Source organism: Anolis sagrei, chromosome 2 (genome assembly GCF_037176765.1).
Source record: "Anolis sagrei isolate rAnoSag1 chromosome 2, rAnoSag1.mat, whole genome shotgun sequence".
NCBI lineage: Eukaryota > Metazoa > Chordata > Lepidosauria > Squamata > Dactyloidae > Anolis > Anolis sagrei.
In genome coordinates this window covers 128,928,143-128,954,391 of record NC_090022.1, presented here as the reverse complement: position 1 = coordinate 128,954,391, position 26,249 = coordinate 128,928,143, and the positions used below count along the sequence as shown (strand labels likewise).

The window sequence follows — 26,249 nt, the reverse complement described above, 5'->3', positions numbered from 1 at the left end:
GGGGAAGGAAGGAAAGTTAGAGGAAGAAGAAAAGGAAAGAAAAGGAAAGATGGAAGGAAAGAAAAGAGAGACAGCAGAAGAGAAAGAAAAAGGGGGAAGGAAGGAAAGAGATAAAGAAGAGGAGAAGGAAAGATGGGAAGGAAGGAAGGAAGGAAGGAAGGAAGGAAGGAAGGAAGGAAGGAAGGAGGGAGGGAGGGAGGGAAAGAAGGAGAGAAAGAGGGAAGATTGACCACAGCAACACGTGGCGGGTAAAGGTTGTTATTTCTATTATTATTATTATTATTATTATTATTATTATTATGCTATTATTCCTATGAGACCCTTTTAGGGGGAATGGGAGAGGTGTCAGGTCCCAGAGGCAATGCATTGCATTATTGTTATTGTTATGATGGTGGTGAAATAAAAGGAAATAAAAAGTGAAAGAAGGAACCAAACAGGGAGGGAAGAAAGGCAAAGGAAGAAAGGGGAATGAAGGAAAGAGTGAAGGATGAAACCAAGTAGTGAAAGAAGGAAAGAAAGAAAGAGGTAGAGAAGGAAGAAAGTAGAGAAAGGGGGAGGAAAAGGGGGAAGGAATAGGTAGGGACCTCTCTTTCATAATAGTCCAGATATCTACCTCAACTTTGATAAGTTTTACTATAGGCCACAGCAACGCGTGGCAGGGCACAGCTAGTATTAAATAAAACCCTGGTGATTTAAAATCCTCAGCACTGTCCAAATCCTTATGTCCTTGTTCAGAATAAAATCACAGGGTGTTATATTTTTGGGTACAATGTACAATGTAATTTGGCCCCACGCAGAGAATTGAAGTAATTCTCAAAAGGGAATAAGAGGTAGTCATGTGCATTTGGGCTAAAATTTGATCCGTTTTGTGTCCCGGCTTTCAGTGGGGCCTTGATCCATTTTGACTGAGCCTCCAGAAATCAGGAGGGCAGATACTTGTTTTTCGTTTTCAGTGCCGAAAGCTCCGTTTTCTTTCAGCCCATTATTGGGGGGACTTCACCCGTAGGCCCAAAGTTCCCAGGCCTAGAGGTGCATAGGCCCAAAACCTGCACCCGTGGGCCCAAAGCACTGGGGTGCCTGCAACCGAGCACCAAGTAAAGAGCACTCCTTACTTGGTGCTCAGCTGCAGGTCCTGCTAGGCCTCGGCGCTTTGGGTCTATGCATGCGGCGATCGCTCTGAAAAGCAGGCTTGGAGCAGTACACGCTCCCACCTGTCTTTCGTATCAAGTTTTCGTATGAATGAATGGAATGGAACAGAAACACAAATCAAACGGATGAGAGAAATGTTGGGTCCATGACTAGTAAGAGGTACAAACTAGACAAAAGATGAAAATGAATTGAATTTGTCAACTAATTTCCATAGGATGCAACAATACAGTGTCTTCTGTGCAGGCCCATAGCCAGGATTTTGATTCCGGGGGGGGGGGGGGGGGGGGGGCTGAGTCTGAGTGAAAGAGGGTCTAACCTAGCAAACCTTTTGTATCGTTACCTCAATACCCCCATGCATATAGGATATATTGAGTATGGTGATCAGATCATGATATGGATAAACATAACAGTTTAAATAATGCACCAGTAAGGCCTTTTCGTGAACCACCATGAGAATTTGGGGGGGGGGGGTGAAGCCCCTCAAGCCCCCCCCCCCCCCCCCCCTCAGCTACAGGCCTGCTTCTGTGTGCTTTAGGACACTAAAAAGTTACATCACATTATTTAGGGCAGTTCATTCTCCTCTGTTTGCCAGTTTGGTTTTAGAAAATTTAAGTGCTCCAGGCCTGCATAGTATACTATATAAGCAAAGCAGTGCTTTGAGTTAGACTACTTGAAAATCATCTTAACTGTCTGTGCATATAAAAGATTGAGAAGACATGCTTTGATGAGCTAAGATGTTTGATTATTATTTTATTATTATAATATTTATTTATACCTTGCTTTAAAATGGACTCAAAGCAGCTTGACATTAAAGCATTAGCACAGAATTTAAAATATACAAATATTAAAACAGAATTAAACACAAACAGCACTAAGAAATTTAAAATCCATCAAAACATGGTGGGCTTAGCACAAGAAAAGGTGTAGGACATCTATGGACAATTTCTCTGCTTTAGAAAAACTCTCCTAGTTTTGGGCTTTTCTCCATATTCTTCTGCATCATACAGAATATGCCACTTTATGTGGCTTCTTTCTCCCCAAACAGTGCGATCTCTTCTATGGTGGTGAATGCTAGTCTTGTCTTCAGAATGGAAATGGCTTATGATTGCGAGGAGTTTTGAACATGGATAAGGTACTCAACATGCAAAAAGTGCAAGTTTGAGTTGTTATGCATGTGGGTAGCAAATAAAGCACTTTTAACCTTGTTTTGGAAGATTTCAGAGCCAGGACAGGCTCCCACAAGACGTAGGAGTAGCAAGTGTTACTAATTTGGTCTGTACTCAATTGTAGCTTTGTTGGTTCTTATTCCAGAAGAGCACCTGAGTAACAATCTCCACCCTTCTTAACTACTTAAACTGCATATCAGGCACCTGTAAGTGGTTTAGGTTTTAGCAAAGGTCCTCTCCAGGGCAACAAGGAAAAGGGGGCTTTGGGCCCTTGTTGGGGCAAGTAGGAGGAATGTGACTGATGCCACCTCAGGACTTCACCACCTCTTTTGGCTTGAGAGAGATGTGCAGATTAGCCAAAAATATAACAGTCAGAAAAGGACATAGTTTAACTTGTGGGGTTTTTGAATTCAGCCAGTTTCTGTGAATAGTGGTGAAATTCATTGTGTCTTCTCTTAATCCATCACAATTGAGTACCCTCTCCTTTTATACTCCATTTATCTTTCACCTCTCCTCTTTAGCAATTGAATCTGGCATCTAGTACTGTGAGAAAGGGAAGCTCATGCTGAGTTCACCATTTCCCCCCATACTTGTAAAGCCCCAAACAGTGTAGCCACTTTTCGTAGGGAAGTGTTTCCAAAGATTACAAACTTTTGAATAGCATTGCTCAAGCCTCTTGATAATTTTGTTCTTTTTTGTTTTTACACTTTCCCCAGGGCTATGGCATCCTTTCTGAGAACTGTATACACCGTTATGAGTATGCTCGCACTGTAGATTTGTGTGAATATGGGGAGAATACAACACTCAAAGCTATTTTATGACCATCAGTTCTCATCAGCTATGTTTTCAAAATTTGATAGCAAATCATATCATTAAATTGCACCACCAGTTGCTGAATATTGTTTTGTGGTAGTCATACACTTTCAAGTCATGTTTGACGTACAACCAAACTATTATCATAGAGGTTTTTTGGCCAGATTAGTTCAGAGTCGATTTTCCTTTGCCTTCATCTAAGGCTAAGAGAGTATGACTTACCCAAGGTCACCAAATGGGTTTCCATGGCTGTACAGAGTTTGAACCAACACTCAAACTGGGAGTACCTCAATTTCTGGCTTGTATTAATAGTTTGTAGTTATTATAATATAACTTTGATAATGAAAAAGTGTAGCGGAAGGAGATGTGAACCATGATGGGTCCCTGTATCCATCAAAATTGTCCAGCCTTGGTGGAAAAGTGTGTTTACATTGGCAATTGTCTTTTCTCTTTATTTTACAAATAATCACCCAAATTGAACTTTGCCATGCAAAAGAAAACTGCAATCCCCTCTACATTCAATTTCTCAAAGGCATTTTGTCCTCCGATGGAGGTGCTGATGCTTTGCTGGAAGATAAAGGAAAGCTTTAGATTTCTGGAACACAGGCAGTAGGAACTAGAATGGATTGTGACTGGCTGTAGATCTTCAGAGGCATTAATCCTTGTGGTACAGATCTCTTAAAATTAGACGCATTCAACCACATGGTTTTAAAAACCACCTAAATCATGTATACCCTCCTCCCTTCTAACATAGTTCAAGGCTCTTTGGATTAAGAGCATATTTTCTAGAAGACCATGCCAAAATTGTGTGCCAGCTAATAAATCCACATGCTGAGACTTGTCATTTGGCAGCTTATGCTGGAGATTGGTAAGCAAATCCAGGAGATGATTATAAAAATCTTGTATTAACAATATATGAAATGCTGGAAAGACAATAAGGAAAAGCAGAGCTCAGTAATGTGACTTTTTAGATGAAATTTCTATTCGTCACAATGGCTACTGGCAGTGTAAAATGGAGGATTCTCGAAGCTATAGTACAAAAGGTAGCTTTTCCAAGCTCTGAGGAGTACAGAATATTTCTGGAGACCAAAGGAGGCTGCAGCAGCAAACTGTAAACATTTCCAGTTCAAAATAGGGAGAACTGCTAGGTGATTTGCATTTGGAGGTTCTTTTTGTTACAAGAGCTGGAGACTGTGTGTCTTATAGTTTAATGCATCAAATTATTCTGATAATTTACTCTGGAAATCTTTCTGGGACATCTGCCATGGAATCCATTTAAATCTCATAATTATTGTGTTTTGCATTGCCAATACTACTGATCTGTATATTATACTCAGAATTGAATTGCTATTATGTACTTTTTAGACTTCTTGTCATTTGTTTACACAAATCTTATAATTTCTGAAAAGGCTTTCTAGCTTTTCCCATGTGGAAAGGAAAGTGCTGCACACACACACACATATATATACATACTTGTATCTGGCTTTGTATTTTATACATTTTTTTCTTAATTCATATCACTGCGCATTCAGATGTTTTTATGTCTGTATGCCTTCCACACAGCCATATAAGCCACAATCCTTCTGGGTTGGCTCTCCGCAATGGGTCTTGGGGACACTGCTTTGCAGTTGCTCCACTCCTTCCTGGAGGGTCACACCCAGTCGGCAAAGCTGGGGGACACATGCTTGGACCCCTGGCTGTTGACCTGTGGGAGTCCCACAAGGTTCCATTCTATCCCCCATGCTTTTCAATACCTACATGAAACCGCTGGGTGAAGTTATCTGGAGTTTTGGAGTTCGGTGTCATCTCTATGCCGATGACACTCTACTACACTTTTCCACCAAATTCCAAGAAAGTTCTTTGGATCCTGGACCAGTGCTTAACCACTGTGATGGACTGGATGAGGGCTAACAAGCTGGAGCTTAATCCTAACAAGACAGAGGTCTTTCTGGTCAGTCGTGCGGCCGATCGGGGCATAGGATGGCAACCTGTGCTCGATGGGGTTACACTCCCCCGAGGACACAGGTCTGTAGTCTGGGGGTCCCCCTGGACTCAACACTGATGCTTGATGCTCAGGTGTCAGTAGTGGCCAGGAGGGCATTTGCACAGTTAAAGCTCATGTGCCAGCTGTGACCGTACCTCAAGAAGTCTGACTTTGTTATGGTAGTCCACGCCTTAGTTACCTCCAGATTGGATTACTGCAATGCACTCTATGTGGGGCTGCCTTTGAAGACAGCGCAGAAATTGCAACTGGCACAAAGGTTGGTGGCCAGGCTGTTAACTGGAGCGAGTTATAGGGAGTGGACAACCCCCCTGTTAAAACAGCTCCACAAAGCCCTAAACAGTTCAGGTCCAGTCTACCTTTGTGATTACATCTTCCCCTATGAACCTTTGCGAGCGCTAAGATCTGCTGGGGAGGCCCTTCTCTTGCTTCCACCTCTGTTGCAAGCGCAGTTGGTGGGGACAAGGGAGAGGGCCTTCTGGGTGGTAGCCCCCCGGCTCTGGAACTCTCTCCCCAGAGAGATTAGATTAGCGTCCACCCTGCCCACTTTCCATAGAGACCTAAAAACATGGTTTTTCGAATGTGCCTTTGATTAATCAGTTCACTAGATGAATTCACCCTTCCAGTCATAACTTAATTTTGGCTCTAGCACTTTACTAGTATCCCTGCCCCTGTAGCTGTACTGCATTAATCTGACTTGACCCTTCCAGCCTTAATTTATCATCTGCCTCTTGCATTTTGCCATTGGCCCTGTCCTTGCAGTTGTATTGCACAAGCCTCTGCCTCTCCCCTTAGTTTGGAAATTTCCACTATGCTTGGCTACTGGTTGTTGTATGATGAATTATGTTTTTAATTGTATTTATATGTTTGTATATGTATTTTTATTGTGTTACATTTTAACTCTGTTGATTGGGCTTGGTCCCCATGTAAGCCACCCTGAGTCACTTCGGGCAGATAGTTTCAGGATACAAACATAAAGTTGTTGTTGTTGTTATCTTCTTCATCATCATCATCATCATCAAGGCAGAAAATCTAACAATATCTGCTTTGAACTGGGTTATCTGAGTCCACACTGCCATGTATTCCAGTTCAAAGCAGATATTGTGGGATTTTCTGCCTTGATGCTCTGGATTATGTGGGCTGTGTGGTAAGGCTCAAAGAGATATAGTTCTCATGCACTGCAAGTGACAATTTGATAAGCTCAGTGTATATGGTAGTAGACTACATTTTGGCTCAAAGTATGTAGTCTAACTTCTTTTGGTTAAATAGTTTGAGTTTGCCTTGCTAGGCTCTATTTCATTCTACACAATTATAGCACTTGGTTATTACTATAGCTGCAGTGACTGTGTCCTGGTGAATCCTGTGATTTGTCGTTTGGTGAGGCATTAAATCTTTCTGGTAGAGAATCTTAAAAACCCCTCCCTAAACTTCAGGTCCTGTGGCAATTATAGTTTATCAAATTTCTTTCATTGTTTAGTACTTCTCTCATGGACATATGTTTCTGTTTTATGTGTGCCAGGGTCTTCTTCTTAGTCTTAGGCGATCCCTCATTGTCCAAGTAAGATTGTCCTCCAAATGCGGTGTCCTGGCCGTGGGTACGTAGGTGACAGCGCCAGGGTGGGACACAGATGATCAGTGAGAAAAAGAATGGGTACCTGCCTAAAACCTGCCACGCAGTGAGGCAAGTTAAGTTATGACCAAAGTGTGTGATTGTTTGTCGCCTTGAGTCCCCACAGGGAGAAAGGTGGGACTAATAAAGGAAATAATCGTCGCAATAATAAGTGCAAAATTGGGTGCCTTGCCTGCTGTTGCCTTTATGTTAAAACCTGAGGGATATCAGAGTACTTTGTCACTTCTAAACCCAGTTGCCAAGTAAGTAATTCCACTTCCCTGTGGTTAATTTGGTTCCTTTCTCACCCAAACAACATCCTGCTTGAGATCATGCCAACAAAAGCAGGCTTACTCAGGGACTAAACAACACTGCATCTGGTTCTTCTTTCCAGCATACAGTATGTGCTCATGTATAGGAAATTGAATCAAAAGTTCAACCCCAAAAACTTGGGTTGTCTTTATTGGCAGGTCAGTATAGTACTATTTTTTATCAAGATAGGCGTCTTCCCCTTTGATTGGAGTGGTGAAAAGTGGGGCTGGATCGACACTGCCATATAATCTGGTTTCTCAATCCAGATTATCTGTCTTGAACTTAATTATATGAGTTTACGCTAACATACAATCCAGTTCAAAGCAGATAATCTGGATTCAGAACTGGATTCTGTGGCAGTGTGGATGGGATCCGAGACCTTAGTCTGACCTGAGAGAACCTAAAAGAAACTTCAACCCCCTCTGCCCTCTCCCATGGTGGAGTTGGCCTTTTTGACTGCCTGGATGGGAAAGTAGGTAGGGAGATCAAGCCCCCTGAGGCAGTGCTGATGTTTTCCCCTCTCTGTAGAAAGACTACCGATTTATTCATGGGTCATATCAAAAACCATAATTTTGGCCCTAAAACGTGCCCTCAGTTTGTACATGCACTTGAATTATATGTGAACATATAGGAACTCAGCTTGCTAAAAAATCTGCTAATTTCTAGATTGGGCCTCCATACGTGTGGGAAATCTGTTTAATTGCTTTAGAAGTCAATCCAACTAACCATTATTGCAGTTTCTTGTTTATATATGCATTCTCTATATGGCATCCTGTTTCTGTGTCTAGATTGGGCCCAGACACTATAATAATGGCTGTAATGTTGCTGACTATGGATAATCAATTCTGTATCATGACGTTCTTGGGGGATTAACATGCAGCGGATCCACTACAGTGATCATATGCTTGTGATTGCATGTCAGATACTCAGCTATAAGTATAAACCTTTTAGAAAGAAGACCTTTGAGGGCAGTCCACTAAAAAGTAGACTTTATTTTGATTGTGACATTAAGAGTTATTCTGGGTGAAAGGCAATAGAAAGAGGTGTATTTGAAAATGGAGGGAAACATATGTCTGTCCTAAATGGAGAAATTGAGTACCTCCTTCTATAAATAAATGCATTTAAGTAACCGGATCAAATTTTGCCATAGTCACTGCTGAATGTTTTTATGTTGAATGTTTTTATGTTGAATGTTTTATATTGAATGTTTTATATTGTGTATAAACTGTTTTAAATTGTAAGTCGCTCGGAGCACCTTGGTGGAGAGCGACTAATTAAGAAATGGAGTGATGATGATGATGATGATGATGATGATGATGATGAAATAGTCTCTCTATTAAAAGTTTGTTGTTATGTATCTTGATATTATTTCAATATTTTTCCCAGAGGAATTGTTTTTGCCTGCATTCATGTCTTGCTAGCAATCGTCTGGTGCAACTGGTCTGTTGCTTTGTTAATAGAATTTGGGACCTTTAGTCCAAAACGATAACAGGGCGCTCTTTGTGTATTTAAAATTACAGACACCATTTGTTTTGTTTATGCTTTTCTACCTTTTAATATTACATAAGGCATAGGATAAAGGCACACAAGAATAGGAACAGCATGCTTTCTTACATTAGTGCATAAGATTATGCTTCCGTTATGTTTTTTGAGATCTAGCATACATCTTCATGTATTCACTTTGTGTTGTTTTCTCCCACGTGCAATAATGTTTGGCCTTTTTTGTCCTTCTGCTGGGATGCTAACTATACATAATATGCCTTTATGTGACATGGGTCCACAATTTTTGTATGACCCTTGTAGGTAGCCCAAATTTGTTATCATCTAAATTAGTGGTCACCAGATGTTTTGGCCTTCAATTTATTTATTTATTTACAGTTCTTATATTCCGCCCTTCTCACCCCGCAGGGGACTCAGGGCGGATTACAGTAAACACATATATGGCAAACATTCAATGCCAGTTTGACAAACAACATTTAACAGACAAAGGCTATTTAACTTTTTTTCTGGCCGCCGGGGGAGCTGCTGCTTTTCATCGTCCATCAACGACACCGATGAAGTTCTTCCGCATTCCACATTCCCCGGAGTCTTCTTTCTTTATGGCCTCATAAATTAGTTAAATTTAGCCTCCCACACAAGGTGGTACCTTATTTTCCTACTTGACAGATGCAACTGTCTTTCGGGTTGCAAAGGTCGACAACGGGCTACACAATGGCTGGACAACCACTCCAGCCCGGGCTGGCTTCGAACTCATGACCTTTTGGTCAGAGTGATCTTAATGCAGCTGACACTCAGTCAGCTGCGCCACAATCCCGGTGCCTTCAACTCCCAGAAATCCTAGTAGCTGGTAAACTGGCTGGGATTTCTGGGAGTTGTAGGCCAAATGAGGTTGAGAACCATTGATCTAAATAGAAAATAAGGGACCTGGCAATGACACATTGGGATTTGAAGATAGTGGTATGCCTTCATGGTTCACCATTACAATCTTAAGCTCAAGCTTCTGGCTGCCACCATCTCAGCTGTAAGCCAAGTTCTGGTGTCAGTGGCGCTAAACTAACCCATAACACATCTTACTGAGTTGCCAGTTTCTCTACAGCACATTCCAAGTAAGGTTCCCTCCACTTCAAATCCAAAGCAAATAAGTGCTCATCATAATTGAGCTGGTCAGTACTTCTGTGACGCTTTGTGTGTTACTTTTCAGTGAGTTGACACTTTTTTCTATTTTGGGTGAGCACTGTGTGACTAGTTTTTTGTTGATGCTTGTTCTGTACATTATTGTGCTGCGTTTTTCAGTAGTGATATTTCTTTATTTTTCCCCCTCTTATTTGTATAGCAAAACTATAACTTTCTGTAGTGTAGTCTCTGCCGAGAATACAAATGGTATCAAGATACTTTCTGTACATATGTATCTTCAAGTCACCTGTCAACTTATAGTGACCCCATGGATTTTATAGGGTTTTCTTAGACACGGAATATTAAGAAGTGGTTTTGCCTGTTCCTTCCTCTGAAATATACCCTACAGCACCAAGAGAATATACTTGAACTTTCAAAGGTCTGGAGGGGTACTGACTCCCATTTCATGCTCATACACTTCAGTAGGTTGAATACATTCACAATATAATTAATACACACAAATGTTATTAAACTCTTTGTCCTTTTTAGCAATTCATGTCCCTTTGAGGAATAGGCAGGGCCACGAATATAGTGTAGAGAATTCAGGATTTTCTATCTATATATATAAATTTGTTAGGGGCATCCAACGAGGAAACAAAACTCAAAAAACCCCCAACGAAACTTAACCAAAATTCCCATGCCCATAACACAACCCACAAGGTACAAACATATCTACTCAAAATGAAAAACAACACAACAACACACTCACAAAACGGCAAAACAACAAAACTCAAAAATCCCCCAACGAAACTTAACTAAAATCCCCGTGCCCATAACACAACCCACAAGGTACAAACATATCTACTCAAAATGAAAAACAACACAACAACACACTCACAAAACGGCAAAACAACAAAACTCAAAAATCCCCCAACGAAACTTAACTAAAATCCCCGTGCCCATAACACAACCCACAAGGTACAAACATATCTACTCAAAATGAAAAACAACACAACAACACACTCACAAAACGGCAAAACAACAAAACTCAAAAATCCCCCAACGAAACTTAACCAAAATCCCCGTGCCCATAACACAACCCACAAGGTACAAACACACACGCAACGCCACGCTCCATCACTCCCCTGCCCCAATCTTACCTCCTTTTACTTCAGGCCACCTCCAAACCCCACCCCGCCCCTTCCCGCCCTGTCAAAATCTAGGAAAGACAGGAAGGAAGGAAAGAAGGAAGAAAGACAAAGGGAGGTAAAGAAAAAGGGGGAAGGAAGGAAAGTTAGAGGAAGAAGAAAAGGAAAGAAAAGGAAAGATGGAAGGAAAGAAAAGAGAGACAGCAGAAGAGAAAGAAAAAGGGGGAAGGAAGGAAAGAGATAAAGAAGAGGAGAAGGAAAGATGAGAAGGAAGGAAGGAAGGAAGGAAGGAAGGAAGGAAGGAAGGAGGGAGGGAGGGAGGGAGGGAGGGAAAGAAGGAGAGAAAGAGGGAAGATTGACCACAGCAACACGTGGCGGGTAAAGGTTGTTATTTCTATTATTATTATTATTATTATTATTATTATTATTATTATTATGCTATTATTCCTATGAGACCCTTTTAGGGGGAATGGGAGAGGTGTCAGGTCCCAGAGGCAATGCATTGCATTATTGTTATTGTTATGATGGTGGTGAAATAAAAGGAAATAAAAAGTGAAAGAAGGAACCAAACAGGGAGGGAAGAAAGGCAAAGGAAGAAAGGGGAATGAAGGAAAGAGAGAAGGATGAAACCAAGTAGTGAAAGAAGGAAAGAAAGAAAGAGGTAGAGAAGGAAGAAAGTAGAGAAAGGGGGAGGAAAAGGGGGAAGGAATAGGTAGGGACCTCTCTTTCATAATAGTCCAGATATCTACCTCAACTTTGATAAGTTTTACTATAGGCCACAGCAACGCGTGGCAGGGCACAGCTAGTTTCTACTAAATCAGATGTTGGCACCGGATAAACAGCTTGACTCCTGTGTCCATTGGGGAGTGTTCCTAAAAACACTATTAAAACAGAGAATCATTGATAATAGCAAACACTACTGAAATGCACAATTTCTGGCAGACATTATCACAAAACCACAAACCCATAAGGCAACTTGCTGAGTTGCTAGTTCTCTCTAGGAACTTGCTAGGTCCTCCAAGGCAACTATGATAATCTTTTGGATGAAGCATAACATAAAACCATGTGGAGTGCCTAGAAAATTCCCAGTGTGGACATTTTTTCTGGGCGTGAGTGGGTGAAATCACAGATACCAATCCCATGGATACAGGGATCATCCTATAGCCATAAAATGTGTTGTGCTTATTTTTATTCTTAATAAAATATATGGAGTTGCCTCCAAAAGAACCATCAACTCTGTGATTCCTCTGGTAGTATTTACTTAGCTTAGCTGTACCTGTCCATGGGTCTTGCTCCAGGTATGTTCTCAGCCTGTCCCCTGATTTAAGCTGGGCAATTCCTGGCTCAAGTAGAGATGCTGCACTGGTAGCTCCCAAGGCCCTGGGACGGCTTCAGTAGTTGACGGGTGTTTAGATCAATTATGAATACTTCTTCTAGCCTCCTGCTCTAAAGTGGATGAGGACTTGCATGTGCTAGGCCCAACTGGAAAAGATACCTGGGCTCAGGTAGATATCTCTGGCCAATTACATCCTGGAGTCTTTCAAGTTCTAAAGAGGCAGTCTTCCACTTAAAGCAGTGGTTCTCAACCTGGGGTCCTGAGATGTTTTTGCCCTACAACTCCCAGAAATCCCGGCCGGTTTACCAGATGTTAGGATTTCTGGGAGTTGAAGACCAAAAACATCTGGGGACCCCAGGTTTAGAACCACTGACTTAAAGCATGCCCGCACAATCTGCAGCCCTCCAGCTGTTTTGGCCTCCAGTTCCCATAATTCCTGGCTATTGGACAAGCTGGCTAGGCTTTCTGGGTGTTGGAGGCCAAAACAGCTGGAGGGCTGCAAGTTGTGCAGTGCTGACTAAAGCAAGCAATGAGGTCAAATGGCTTTCCAGATTTTGTTGGACTAAACTTTGATCATTTCTCATCATTAGCTATGACTGATGTTATGAGCAGTGCATCAACATCTGGAAGGCCACACAATTCTCACACTTGCTTTAAGCTATGAGAGGGCTTAGAGCATGCCAGGGAGTGTTTATGTAAGAAATTAAGCTCAGAAGGGTTGTCTCCTTGCCTTAGCTTAATCAGTCAGAGCCCATACCTTTTATCTCTCATTTTACTGTTTACATACTATTTCCATCTTTTGTACTCTTAGAATGAGATATCACTAATAAGGCACTAATACTGGGAAGCAGAAACCATCCTAAATGGAGGTGTTGCAATGATTTCGTAATAAAGAAGGGTTCATACTCAGAATCACCTTCCATATTGCATTTGTTGTTGTTAAAAGACACTTGCCACTGTGCCAGAAGATAAGCACTGAGTTTTGGTGCAAATGTGCACCCTCCACACTCCCACGAAATCGCAAGCCCCCCCCCCCCCCCCCCGCTCTTCTTATGTGTCAACCAATCAAATCCCCAATGTTTTGGATCTTCCTGGGCTTGCAGGGAAACAACAGGCAGGCAGTGACACATGGAGCTTTCCTTTTCTTGATCTTTTTTGTTGAGATTTGTTCATGCTCTGCTCAGCATATGCTTTTGCTCTTTCTCTTTCTCCCCTGCCCTCCCCCAGCTTCGGTCCCTGGCTTGGCTGAGCTGCTGGGTGCTTGGCTTAGAAAGTGCAAAGCAGCAGTTCCCCTTCTACAAAGCCACACTGTTCAGAACAGAAATCTTCCTTCTACGAGGTTGCATTTTTTGCCAGTGATTCAACAGCACGTGAGTGGAAAAGCCTGGAGCCATAACTATTAGCCAGACCTAAAGACACTCAGCCACCGTCATACTATCATCTCGGCCAGTCCAAAAACATCCAGGCCAGGCCACAGGCAGCTTTGAGCAGTTGAAATGGCAGAGGAGGCTCCGGAAAGGAGCCTGATAATGGATGCACTATATGTGAGATGCTGCGGGAGAGCCCTGAGAACAGAGAGCCCTGGTCCCTGCACTGTGATGCTTGCTGATGTTGGGAGAGAGTTACTTTCCTTGGATTAGGACTCCCAGAATCTATACTGGTGTGGGAACTGGGAATATGTTTCCCATGTTCTGTTTGAGATGTTCAATTCTTGCCTATAGCCAAATGCAGAAAAATATACCTGAAATTAATACACAGGTTCTTTCCATTCAGTGCTTCCATTCATAACTCATCTTTTTTGAGACCAACCAATTAACATAATATAATATTCAAAATGTTGTTATCCAGGACATCCTTCTCCAGATTGAATTATAATGGAGTGTTTTTGTCTTGTTTTCTTATTTGCAGCAGAAATGTTTTCAATTCAGGTCAAAATTTATACTTCTAGCAGATACATTTGTGTTGACTTAAAACAGTTATTTCAAAGGGATTTCGTGGTTTTTAGGCAATGGTTTACATTGCCTTTACACACACACACACACTCACATTAGCTGGTGGCTATGGTGAGATTTACCATATGTGCTGTAGCAATTCAAGTTGAAACCACAGAGCAAGGGTAGGGTTTTTTTTTGTTTGAGAAAACTGCAAGTCGCTTCTGGTGTGAGAGAATTGGCCGTCTGCAAGGATGTTGCCCAGGGGATGCTTGGATGTTTTTGATGTTTTACCATCTTTGCGGGAGGCTTCTCTTATGTCCCTGCATGGGGAACTGGAGCTGACAGAGGGATATCAACCCACTCTCCCCAGATTCGAACCTTCCACCTGTTAGTCTTCAATCCTGTCAGCACAAGGGTTTCACCCATTGCACCACTGGGGCAGTTCTTGTGAGCGGAGTAATTTTCAATTTTGATTCAAAGGTCATATAGAATACTAAGTATGTCCCCTCAAAAATGACAGTGAAAACAAAATCAGAAGTGGCCAAAGTCTGCTTCTATTTTAGAAAAAGGAATGTTTGCATGCACTTAAAAAAATGAGTTGTCACTTTGGAGGCTGAAGGACTAGAAAACATTTCCAGTATGTTCAAGGGCCTTTGTATCTTCAGGTGGCTCTAGAACTGCACTTTGTCCAAGCTGGCCATAGAGTGTGCTTGGATGGCATGCTGACACCATCATATATGGGAAAGAAATGAGACAGATACCTCTTCAGAAGCCAGTTGATTATACTGACTATGATCTCTGGGCTACATAGGCTAGGGCTGATGGAACTTACAGACTAAAGACTTACGTAAATCTCACTGTGAAATCAAACTTGTCACAAGACTGAAGGAGATTGAGACAGATGCTTGGGACTCAGTCGTTTTATGAAGATGCCTGTTGTTTTTCCTGATAACTGGTTGTGGCTAAAAGCTCTAGGCTAATATGAAGTTTTGTCCATGGGATGAAATACAAAGAAACAGCTTCAAAATATTCCAGGAGAGTATTCAGTGAACTTGGACCATATTTCAGTGGAAGAATGCATACTTTGTATGTACAAAGTCCTCATTTCAACAACCAGCATCTTTGTGGTTAAAATAGAAATGGGCAACTTGTGGTCCCACAGATTTTGTCACCTTGAAACTCCCCTTATTCTAGGCGCACAGTCAAAAATGAAAGGTGATGAGAGATGCTGTCTGGCAACTTCTGAATGTCACAGCTTGCCCAACCTTGAGTTGTGTATCTGGGGTGGATGTGTATGACATATGCTTCTTGCCTAAGGCCTTAGAGCAGTAATTCCCAACCCTTTTTTTGACCAGGGACCCCTTTGACCAGGGACCACTCTCCAATATTAGTACCAAAAAGGTTACAAATCTGTTTTTGGTCAACTTTAGATTTGGTTTGGCTATTTGGGGTGCTGATTCAGAAAATTGCATTGGATAGATCATATCAGTTCTAGTTTCTGATATTGAACATATGCCATCCAGTAGTCGCCATCTGCTCGCCCACAGAAAACTATATTTAATAAGCCTCGGCATTGTAAGAGGGTTTTGCAGGACCAGTAGCTCTTGTTGGGATGGCCCCCAGTGGCACAGTAAGTTAAATCGCTGAGCTGCTAAACGTGTTGACCCAAAAGGTCGCAGGTTTGAATCTGGGGAGCAGCGTGAGCTTCCGCATTCAGCCCCAGCTTCTGCCACCTACCAGTTCGAAAACGTACAAATGTGCGTAGATCAATAGGTACTGCTCCAGCGGGAAGGTAACGGCACTCCATGCAGTCATGCTGTTCACATGACTTGGAGGAGGCTACGGACAATGCCAGCTCGTCGGCTTAGAAATGGAGATGAGCACCAGCCCCAAGAGTCGGACACGACTAGACTTAATGTCAGGGGAAAACCTTTAGCTTTACCTTGTTGCAACAGTGTAGTAACGGAGAGTCTATGGACCATATTTTAGTTCTTGCAGACCACTGGTGGTCCACAGACTTCAGGTGGGGAACCAATGCCATAGAGCAGGGGTCCCCAAACTACGGCCCACGGGCCACTTCCAGCCCGCCAAGGGCGCTTATCCGGCCTGCGGAGGAGGAGCGCCCCCCCCCCCACAGTGCCCCTCCCTTGGCTGGCTCACGCTATCCGTCAGGCCCAATGGGCAGCGTGAGCCTGCCAAGGGAGGAGCAGCCCCGTGTGGCCTACTCGCAAGTAGGCCGCACGGGGCTGCTCCTCCCTTGGCAGGCTCACGCTATCTGTCAGGCCCGATGGACAGCGTGAGCCAGCTAAGGGCAGCTGCTCTGCGTGGCCTACTTGCGCGTAAAAAACACCTCGTGAGGTGCTTTACTTGCAAGTAGGCCACGCGGGGCTGCTCCTTCCTTGGCAGGCTCACGCTGCCCATCGGGCCCAATGGGCAGCATGAGCCAGCCAAGGGAGGCTGCCCCGGCGCTCCATGCAGTCATGCCAGCCACATGACCTTGGAGGTGTCTACGGACAACGCTGGCTCTTCGACTTAGAAATGCAGATGAGCACCACACCCCAGAGTCAGACAAGACTGGACTTCATCTCAGAGGAAAACCTTTAACCAGGAAAATTGTGGAAGATCCAGGGTGGGAGAAAGAACTCTTGTCTGTTGGAGGTAGGTATGAATGTTTCAATTGGCCACCTTGATTGCCATTTCATAGCCTGACAGTTTTTAGGGAGAATCTTTTGTTCAGAGGTGATTAGCTGGCCCTGATTGTTTCTTGTCTGGAGTTCCTCTGTGTTTGAGTGTTCTTCTTTATTTACAGTTATAATTTTAGAGTTTTTTAAATACTGGTAGCCAGATTTTGTTCAGACTAGAAATAGGAAGATTTCCCATTCTCTGCTCCTGGAATTACTGCCTAAAGAGGGCTAGAAAGAACCCCCTCTAAGGGCCCTTCCACACAGCAAAATAAGATATGTGCAATGTGCATAGGAATTTTTTAATTGATTTTTTTTTTAAAAAAAAACTATAATCCGGCCCTCCATCTGTCTGAGGGACAGTAAACTGGCCCCCGGTTTAAAAAGTTTGAGGACCCCTGCCTTAGAGGATAATTTCCAGTGAAAGTGGATAGAAATGACTGAGATGGACAAGTGATTTTACTGTATAATGCAGCTTTATTTGAGAAGTCATCTCTGGTAAACAAGACTTCAAGTCAAAGTTGTGCCCTTCTTAAGAGCAAAAGGAAAAGACGTTCTGTCTCACCAAAGAGGAACTCTAGACAAATTAACCAGCAAAATGAAAAGGAGTTCCTTAGCACTGTGACAACTAAATATATTGTGACATTTTGTACATTTGACAAAGACAGCTCTGGGTCATGGAAGCTTCTGCTACAATAAATGTGTTAGTGTTTATGGCAACACAGGACTCTCTGATGTTTTGCTGCCTGCTGCAGACTAACATGGCTTACCCTCTGGAATGTAGACCCTATTAATCTGATTGGCAACATGTGTATGAGGAAACAGAGCAAGTTCTTCTTAACACACTGAACAGTTTACTGATGGAATTTGTTGTTACAGGAAATTGTGAGTGCCTGCCGATGCTATTCAGAATTTCAAAAAAAAACAGTATTCTACCCCCTTCCCACTGGCATGTGTTACAAATTGTCGTACTTGAATCCATGATTTTTCACCTTATATGTAAAAACATAGCTGTATGACTCTCAGAACTGCAAAAGCCATCATGAAAAACAGGATAACTACATTGCTCAGTTTGATCAAATTATGCAAAAGCAAAGAATAAACCTTGGGCTTTCATGCAGTAGGGAAGGTGTGTCCCCTGCCAAATGTTATGCGATTTCAGGTCTCATTAGCACTAGACAACATAAGAAGTGGTGAAGGATGGTGGGAGGTGTAGTCTAGCAACATCTGCATGGCTACAGATGTTGCTGGGCAGCAAAGTGACCTGTAGGTTAGCTTATCTCATCTTTTTTTCTAGTCTTCGGTATAATGAAGTAAATATTGTATATATTCATGTATAAGTTAACCTCATATATGTCAAGGGCAGGTTTTGGAGCTAAAAGTATGGATTTTTATTTGGCTTGTGGATAAGTTAAAGATAATTCTGCAGAAAGGGGGAAGCCTCTGATTTGCACTGATTTGCTGTACTCTTCCTTTGAGGTGAAGGGCCAAAAAGCCTCTGCCATGGTCATTTCTCTACCCAGGCATTCAAAAAGAAAGTGGGAACTTGATGGAGAGAGTTGAGGAAGTTGGTGCTTCCTTTAGGTCCTCTCAGGATAGACTAAGTTCTTGCCTTTTGTGACTACTCTGAGAATGCAATGGTTTCTTTTGTAATAAGAGTTTAGGCCAGTACTTAAATGACCCATGAGTAAGTTTATCCTGAATTTTTGGGTTGCTTTTTTGACTAAAATTTCTATATATGCACATGGGTTTATACAGTACTTCTCAAGCAATTCCTAATTCATCTATCTATCTATCTATCTATTTATCTTGGAATTAGGAATTTCTTGAGAAGCACTGTTTATTGAAATTTGACCAATCCTGTAGTGTGTGTGCTTTTCTTGTATTTTCTGGATGTGTGGTGTGTGTGCTTTATTGAATGGTTAACCTGATTAACTCCTACTTTCTTCTTGTGGCGCAAAGGTTTTCAGCTTGTGGTTGCTCTGTGGGTAGTTAATATGCAGAAGATCATGTCTTCTGGCAAGGATTCACTTTGATGCTTTTATTATCATTTTGCATTCCTTGGCTGAGGTGTAAATTCTATGAACACAGTAATCGACCTTGTACTGAAAGCAAGCAACGTCTATACTATCAACTGGAGCAAGCAAAGTTAGAGCTTTTTTTTTTTTGCAGTCCCCCAAGCTTCACTGATTAGTGTCATTAGGAAAAGACACATTTATTATTGTTAGATGCCATCAAGTGAACCCATACTCATAGCAACCCTATCCTAGGGTTTTCTATGCAAGGTTTATTCAGAGGTTTGCCATTGCCTTCTTCGAAGGCTGAGAGAGAGTGCCCAAGATCATCCGGTAGGTTTCTATGGCTGAGTAGGGGCTTGAATCCTGATTTCTCAGAGTCCTAGTCCAACACAAAAACTACTACACCATGCTAGTTGCTCTAGATGGCACATACCTGTATGGAAGAACAAGAAACCCCTGAACACTTCCTGAGATTTTGTTTTCAGTGCTAGAGCTGACCTAAACTTTATTCATCTTCCTTTATTTCAATACATTAATATAGGGTGTGGGTGGGTGTATTTTCCTGGAATGTAGCTGATTTTGACACTACTACTATTAGGAAGAGATTAGGTCATCTACCTGCAGACCCCCCCCCCCCCCCAGCCTACTCCAGAGGATCAAAACTTCTGAAGCAGGTTTTCATGCTGTGTGTTAATCTGTAGTAGGAGTGCAGAGAATTCATATTGATCTGATGGATAACTGAGAAAGGATTTGGGCCTTTGAAGTCAAAACCTTACCTCTCAGCAGCGAATCACTGAGTCACCAGCCCAATTGATCCCAGTTGACCTTCTGTCCACTCCTGCTTGATGACTTTAACCATATGTTCTGTGAGCTTTGCACCAGTGTTTTTTAAGAGCATAAATTGCACCACAGTGGGTGGATGAGAGTTAATTTGAAACAAATCTTTATCAGAAATTCTGGCTAATTGTGGGGAGAGAGATCTTGTGCTCTTCTTATAAACTTCCATGTGAGGTATAGATGGGATAAGAGGTAAATGCTGAACTCAGTGGACTATTGATTGATCATGACCTAGCATAAGTATCCTGATTATCTTTTACTTGCATTGAATTTCTGGTGATTTCCAACTCTGCAGTAGGGGTTTTTATTAAACTGTACCTGAAGATTTTAAGTAGAGGTCAAGTGTAAAATATTTTAATCTGGTTAATATTTTACTGTGACTAGCTAAGAGTAGATGATATATTTGACAAAAAAGTGTTTAACTCTCACATTTTAGTAACAACCAGTGTTTCAGCTGCATGCTTCTGCTGTCTTAAAAGCTGGTTGAACACAGTGGTCTTACCTTTGAAATAACAGAGTAAGAAGGAATTTCTAACATGGCTGCCAGCTCTCTTTCCCAAAGTGACAGGTAGAACTGTAGAGAGTAAAACAAAAAGGTACTGTTTTATTATTTTTAGCATGCAATGCATACTGTCCCTGGGGATTAATGCTCTGAGTTTTTCTTGCTGGCACAGATACTGATGAACATTAGAGGCTAACTATTGCTAGGACAGTAGTAAACCTGGGAAGGATGCACCCAGCAGTGATGCTGCATTTCTCCACTAATTTCCTTTGTGTTTTTGTGTTTCAGTGATCAGAGCAAAGGCTGTCTCTGCAAAAGAGGTGGACTCCGGTAATGACATCTATGGGAACCCCATCAAACGCATCCAGTATGAGATCAAGCAGATAAAGGTAAAAAGCAATCATGGGAACCCAATTTACGTGCAATTTTAGCTTGTATATCTGTGTCCCATAGGCATTTCATGGACAGATTATACTTAAAACACTGATATCTATAACCGAGATACAAGAAATGGTATGTTATATTTGAAACATCAAATGTGTTATTATATGCCAGGTTTTTTTTTTTACTTATATACACAAAACATAAAGGTACATGGAGAGAAACCTGGTTCTGCCTTGAAATACCTACATTTTGGGTGATTCTTTGTGAAATTGTAGACATGGTGTAACTTTCAGTCTACCTGGATCCATTTGATCTACTGCTAATTGTTAAAGATTTTCAGAACTAGCCCACATGACAAAGATTTAGTACTATTCTTGACAACGACTAGAATAGGAAATAATGTAAGCACTAGAGAACTTGCAATGGACAATTTATGGATTCAGTATCCATCCTTACTGGGCAGATGTCAGAGAGAGACTTTCATCGGCTGTTAGGAATTGTGAGCGTTGAAGTCCAAGAACACCTGGAGGGCCGAAGTTTGCCCGTGCTTGATCTAAAACCTTCAGTCTTCTGGGAAGATCCAAACTCATAATGGTCTGCAGCAGGCATAGTTAATCTTCCCATTTATTTCTGTGCATGTGAGCACCTGTAAAAGACCAACTCAGCTCAAAAGCCCAGAAAAGGCAGCTTCTCACAGCGTGGCCAGCAAAAACTAGCTGAGTGATGGAAGTAGCAGACAACCAACCACTAATCCCCTCCTCACTCACTGTAAAAGAAGTGTCCAGTTAGAATTCCTTCTTAGGCGAGCTGGCTAGATCACTGAACATTATTTCATTTTGGTTTGATGCACATATCCAATCTAAGATTTGTCTTTAAACATTTCATTGAAAACAGTGATTAGTTTAATTCACTAATTGTACAGTATAAATGTTATACTGGATATAAATGTTAGAAAATTAATGTAATGGATTGGGAGGTAGGTTAGCTCTACACTCCAAAGTGTGTTTTTTAAATAATATAAATCCATTTCATACGTAAAAACAATCTCTAGGGTTCCTCCAGAACTCAGGCCTGTCCTTCACTAGATGCATGCTCATACATTTTAAGGAAAAAGGATCGGATTGAGGATGAGCAGGAAAAGGGAACCAGCCTTGAGGCAAATACAAGCATCCCATACCCTGTCCCTAGTCATGAGAACATTTTAATTGCAATAGAAAGAGTGCATCAAACATGACATATAGTCAAACCAACCAGCCAAACACAGCTAGAGTTGGATGCTCCTTCCCATAGTGCACCAGTGCCATCTGACCCTGACAGAGGGTCAGGGAGAGAAGAGCCCATTGAGAACAGGTCCAGATGTTGACCTTGTCTGCACTTGCATCCCTCACTTTTCTCAACTAGCTGGCAAATAATAAAATAAAAACTAGGTATTGTCCTGGAACTATAAGGTATCTCTCTGTGTGTTTTGATACTATTCTGCCCTCTCCTCATTTCCAACCAAAAACTGATGAAACTAGCTGTGTGTAAAGTGTTGGTCATTAATAGTACCTTTGCTTAGTGGTATTAAGAGAAATACTGTTTGTTCCTGAGGTATTTTCTGCCCTTGAGCGTCTTGTGTATTATATTTACACCACAATACAATTACCAGATAGCCAGTACTGTGTTCAACTAAGACTCCACTAGGTGACCTTGGGCAAATCACATTTTTTTCAGCCTCAGTGGAGGACAAAGCCTAATCTCTGAATGTTTTCCCCAAGGTCGCCATAAGTCAGAAATAACTTGGTCACACAACAACAAGGATTACTGGTATTTGTCTGATGCATCCTCTTCCTTCCTAGATGTTTAAAGGCCCTGACCAAGACATTGAATTCATCTACACGGCTCCTTCCTCCGCAGTGTGTGGAGTGACGCTGGATGTTGGTGGCAAGAAGGAATATCTCATTGCAGGTAAGGAATTGAGCTTCTGAACCAACCCCTGTGTTGGTTCTTCCACTTATCTCATGGAGGAACTGAATAATCTTTCTACTTCATGTGCCAATTTCTTTCTTTCTTTTTTTGGTGACTTCAGAGCCCATAGTTACAAAGAGCAGCACTTGTCCAGTAGGCAGATTAACATCAACAGGAATTTCAGGATGATTGGATTCCTGAACAGTCAACAGGCAGCTTTATAATCTTACCAGATATTTATTAAAGCAAAACAATCAGTTTATACATTCATATACTCCCAAGAGCCATACATAATCTAGGTACAGTCTTGTAAACATCCCTTGGTTTAGCAGTATATCATTATGTAATCAAGGTCTGTCCATCTTACTGTTTAACAATTGTAGTTTTACATAGCCTATCATCTAATGCAGAGAGGAGCAGTGCCGTCTATCATTACAAAGTATGATAAACAGTCTAGACTGCTTGTCCTTCAACTGGATTGAGGTAGTATTTATATTGTGCCTGTATAGCTTCATCTGAACATCAGCTAATAAGGAGATAAACTTTTGTGTCCAAAGAGCTCAGAATTAAAAGTCACTATCTTTTGATCTGGCTATCAGTCAGGTCTTACTAACAGACACGCACTGTATCCTGATAGGTTCTCAATCTCATCTTCTGTTATTTCTCTTTATATTTATCAGACACTGTTCCCAGACAGCTGGAATATAGATTTCTCTAAACACAAATAACAATTTTTAAACCCAGGGCCCATCCAGACAGGCCCAAAACCCGAGACCTGTCTTGATTTACCAGAGGCACCCAAATTTCCCTGGTTTAATCAGAATTAATTACACCTGGGAAGACCTGGATCTTATGAGAAGATCTGGAGCCCTGTGTGGTTTGGGCCCAGTGAGCACATCACACGATCCCTGGGCCCAATCCACTCAGTCATCTCAATTTTTTGGGCTCCAGGAAGGCACCCTATCCCCCAAACCCCAAATGTACCCCTAAAAAAATAAAGAAAACATAGCTGGCCGCCATTATGTTTCTTCTCGCACCTCCTTGGCAAGAGAAAATGATGTGCTAGAAGACCGGGGGGGGGGGGGGGGGGATTTTCCTCCCCAAGTTTCCTGGTACGTCATTTCCTCCAGCCAGGAGGGCACAAGAACTAAGTTTTCTTTACTTTTTAGGGATACATTTGGGGGGCTTCAGGAAAGCCCAGGTTTTTTGGTGGGAGTGGGGACAAAAATCTGAGCCAAAGCATGGATTTTTGGGGTGTGTGGAAATTCCTCCAGTAAGTTTACCTTCAATTAACGTACAATGATTTTAATCTGTTTAAGACTTTTAAAAAAACCTTTAATAGCTAATCTACAAAATGAGAAATTGGTAAAATACCACTATTAGCTTATAATAACCAAAAATCTGGGGAAGAGGAGAATGAAAGTGATGCTCCTGTGATGTCAAGTCAAGAGATATGTTTAAGAACCATGCTTAAATATTTGAAAGGATGTTATACTGGAGATGGAGCAAACTTGTTTTCTGCTACTCCAGAGACTATAGATGCACTTACTAAGTAAAATTAATGCACTTTGAAATCACTTTTAACTGTCATAGTGTCAAACCGCATTAAAGTGATGTCAAACTGCATTAATTCTAGAGTGTAGATGCACCTAAGGATACGGAGCAATGGATTCAAACTACAGGAAAAGAAAGTCAATTTAAACATTAGGAAGAATAAGCTGTTCAAGAGTGGAATATGTTACCCTGAGAGTGTGGTGGAATCTTCTGGCTGGTTTGCCATCTTTTGGGAGTGCTTTGATTTTGTGTTTATGCATAACAGAATGAGGTTGGACTGGATGGTCCTTGTGATCTCTTCCAATTCTATGATTCTATGGTCCAAGCATGGTGAACTGGATTTGTTGCTTTGGTCTAGTTTTATCATTTTCTCGCCTGTGCCCAGGAATCTATTGGAATGAAGGTCAGTCTAGAAATATTTATAACAAATACAGAAATGGTCATAGAACAAAAATACTATTTTCCGTATGCAGCCTACATGGACTGACAGTTGTTAGAATGAAGCAGGCTCCCAAATAGAACAAATGCAGTTTTCTTTCTATAGCACAAGGAGGGTTTGTCCTTGATGCATCTCAAAGTACCCTTTCCTGCCCAGCTGAGCCCTGAAATTACTGAAATTTCATTTGTCAGGCGCCATCTCCTGGAGCTTCCATGAAAGGATATGAGACTATGGTTTAATCATCAACTCCACAGGCAACTCGAAGATACACACACATAGTCACCCCAGGGCTTTTGATACTGTAATGAGGTGTGCTGTGCAGTCTGATGGTGCTTGGCATTTCGGAGCTTCTTAGTAGGCGATGGTCATCAATCAGAGAATCTTAGAGTTGGAAGAGTGCATAATGGTCATGTAGTCCAACATCCTGATGTGCAGAAATACACAACTAATGCACTGCTGAAATATGCCGTTCCAAACTTTGTTTAAGACCTCCTAAGAAGGAGAGCCTTCAATTCTCCAAAACGGTTTATGCCACTGTGTTGTCGAAGGCTTTCATGGCCGAAATCACTGGATTGCTCTGAGTTTTCCGTGCTGTACAGCCATGTTCCAGAAGCATTCTCTCCTGATGTTTCTCCCACATCTGTGGCAGGCATCCTCAGAGGTTGAAGGGTCTGCTGGAAACTAAGTAAGTGAGGTTTATAAAGTGATAGATTCTCGGAATTCTGTGCGGCATAAGGCTAGCTACTAATGGACTCTGAGTATAACTGTATCTTGTTAGCTCTCCCAGAATGATGAAAATGTTTTGAATAATTGAGCCCTTTTTGCAGTGCATACTTGTTTGTAATTAGTGCTTTCTGGCCCAGATGAGACACATGCTTATTCTGGAAACTGATTAGAAAGAAGCACTTGATACAGTGTGCACGCATGCTTATATCCACCCTCCATGCATGTCCCAACTAACGAGCATTTTGCTTTGCCAGGGAAATCTGAGGGCAATGGCAGAATGCACATCACTCTGTGTGACTTCATCGTTTCTTGGGATTCCCTCAGCGCTACCCAAAAGAAGAGTCTCAACCAGCGTTACCAGATGGGCTGTGAGTGCAAGGTATAGTCAAATGAGTCCATTTCAACTTCTGGAACTTCCAGTAAGGCCTCTTCTACACTTCCATATAATCCAGATTATTAAATCAGATCATACACATTATCTGCTTTGAACTGGATTATCTGAGTCTACACTGTAATATAATCCAGTTCAAAGTGGATAATCTGAATTTTATACGGCAGTGTAGAAGGGGCGTCAAAGTTTAATGGCTGCCACAGTTCCTTTTGTATTTCTCAATTAAGAACAGACACCTGCAGTTCTACTTATAGAAAGCTTGGTGATAAGATTGGGTGCTACAGCTATTCAAGATCAGCCCAATCCTCATTGAAGTTAATCTATAACATGACCTGGAATGAAGCCACAATGCATAATTTTACCAACTTTGATATCACTTTAACTTCCATGGGTTTGTCCTGTGGAATTCTGGGATTTGTAGCTTCAGAAGGTACTTGGAATTCTCTGAGATAGAAAGTTAACGTTGAATTCAGAGAATTATAAGTGCCTCATCAAAATACAGACCCCAGGATTGTGAACAAATTACTGTATTTTCTAGCATTGAACCGTAGATATCAAATTACTATAATTTTGCAGTATGACTCAGACTTGGATTGAGGACCCTTCTACACTGCCATATAATCCAGATTATCAAAGCAGATAATCCACATCATCTGCTTTCAACTGGCTTATATGTGTCTACACTGAC

The 26,249-nt window shown here is 41.7% G+C and overlaps 1 protein-coding gene across 1 annotated transcript in view; it reads left to right on the top strand.

Moving 5' to 3' along the window:
* The window catches only part of TIMP2 (TIMP metallopeptidase inhibitor 2), a 38,638-nt gene that overhangs the window by 8,748 nt on the left and 3,641 nt on the right, over positions 1-26,249 (top strand). Inside the window, exons 2-4 of the mRNA XM_060764359.2 lie at positions 20,409-20,509; positions 22,343-22,451; positions 25,425-25,549. Of these exons, the coding sequence (XP_060620342.1) occupies positions 20,409-20,509; positions 22,343-22,451; positions 25,425-25,549 (335 nt within the window). The remainder of the gene's footprint in view (positions 1-20,408; positions 20,510-22,342; positions 22,452-25,424; positions 25,550-26,249) is intronic.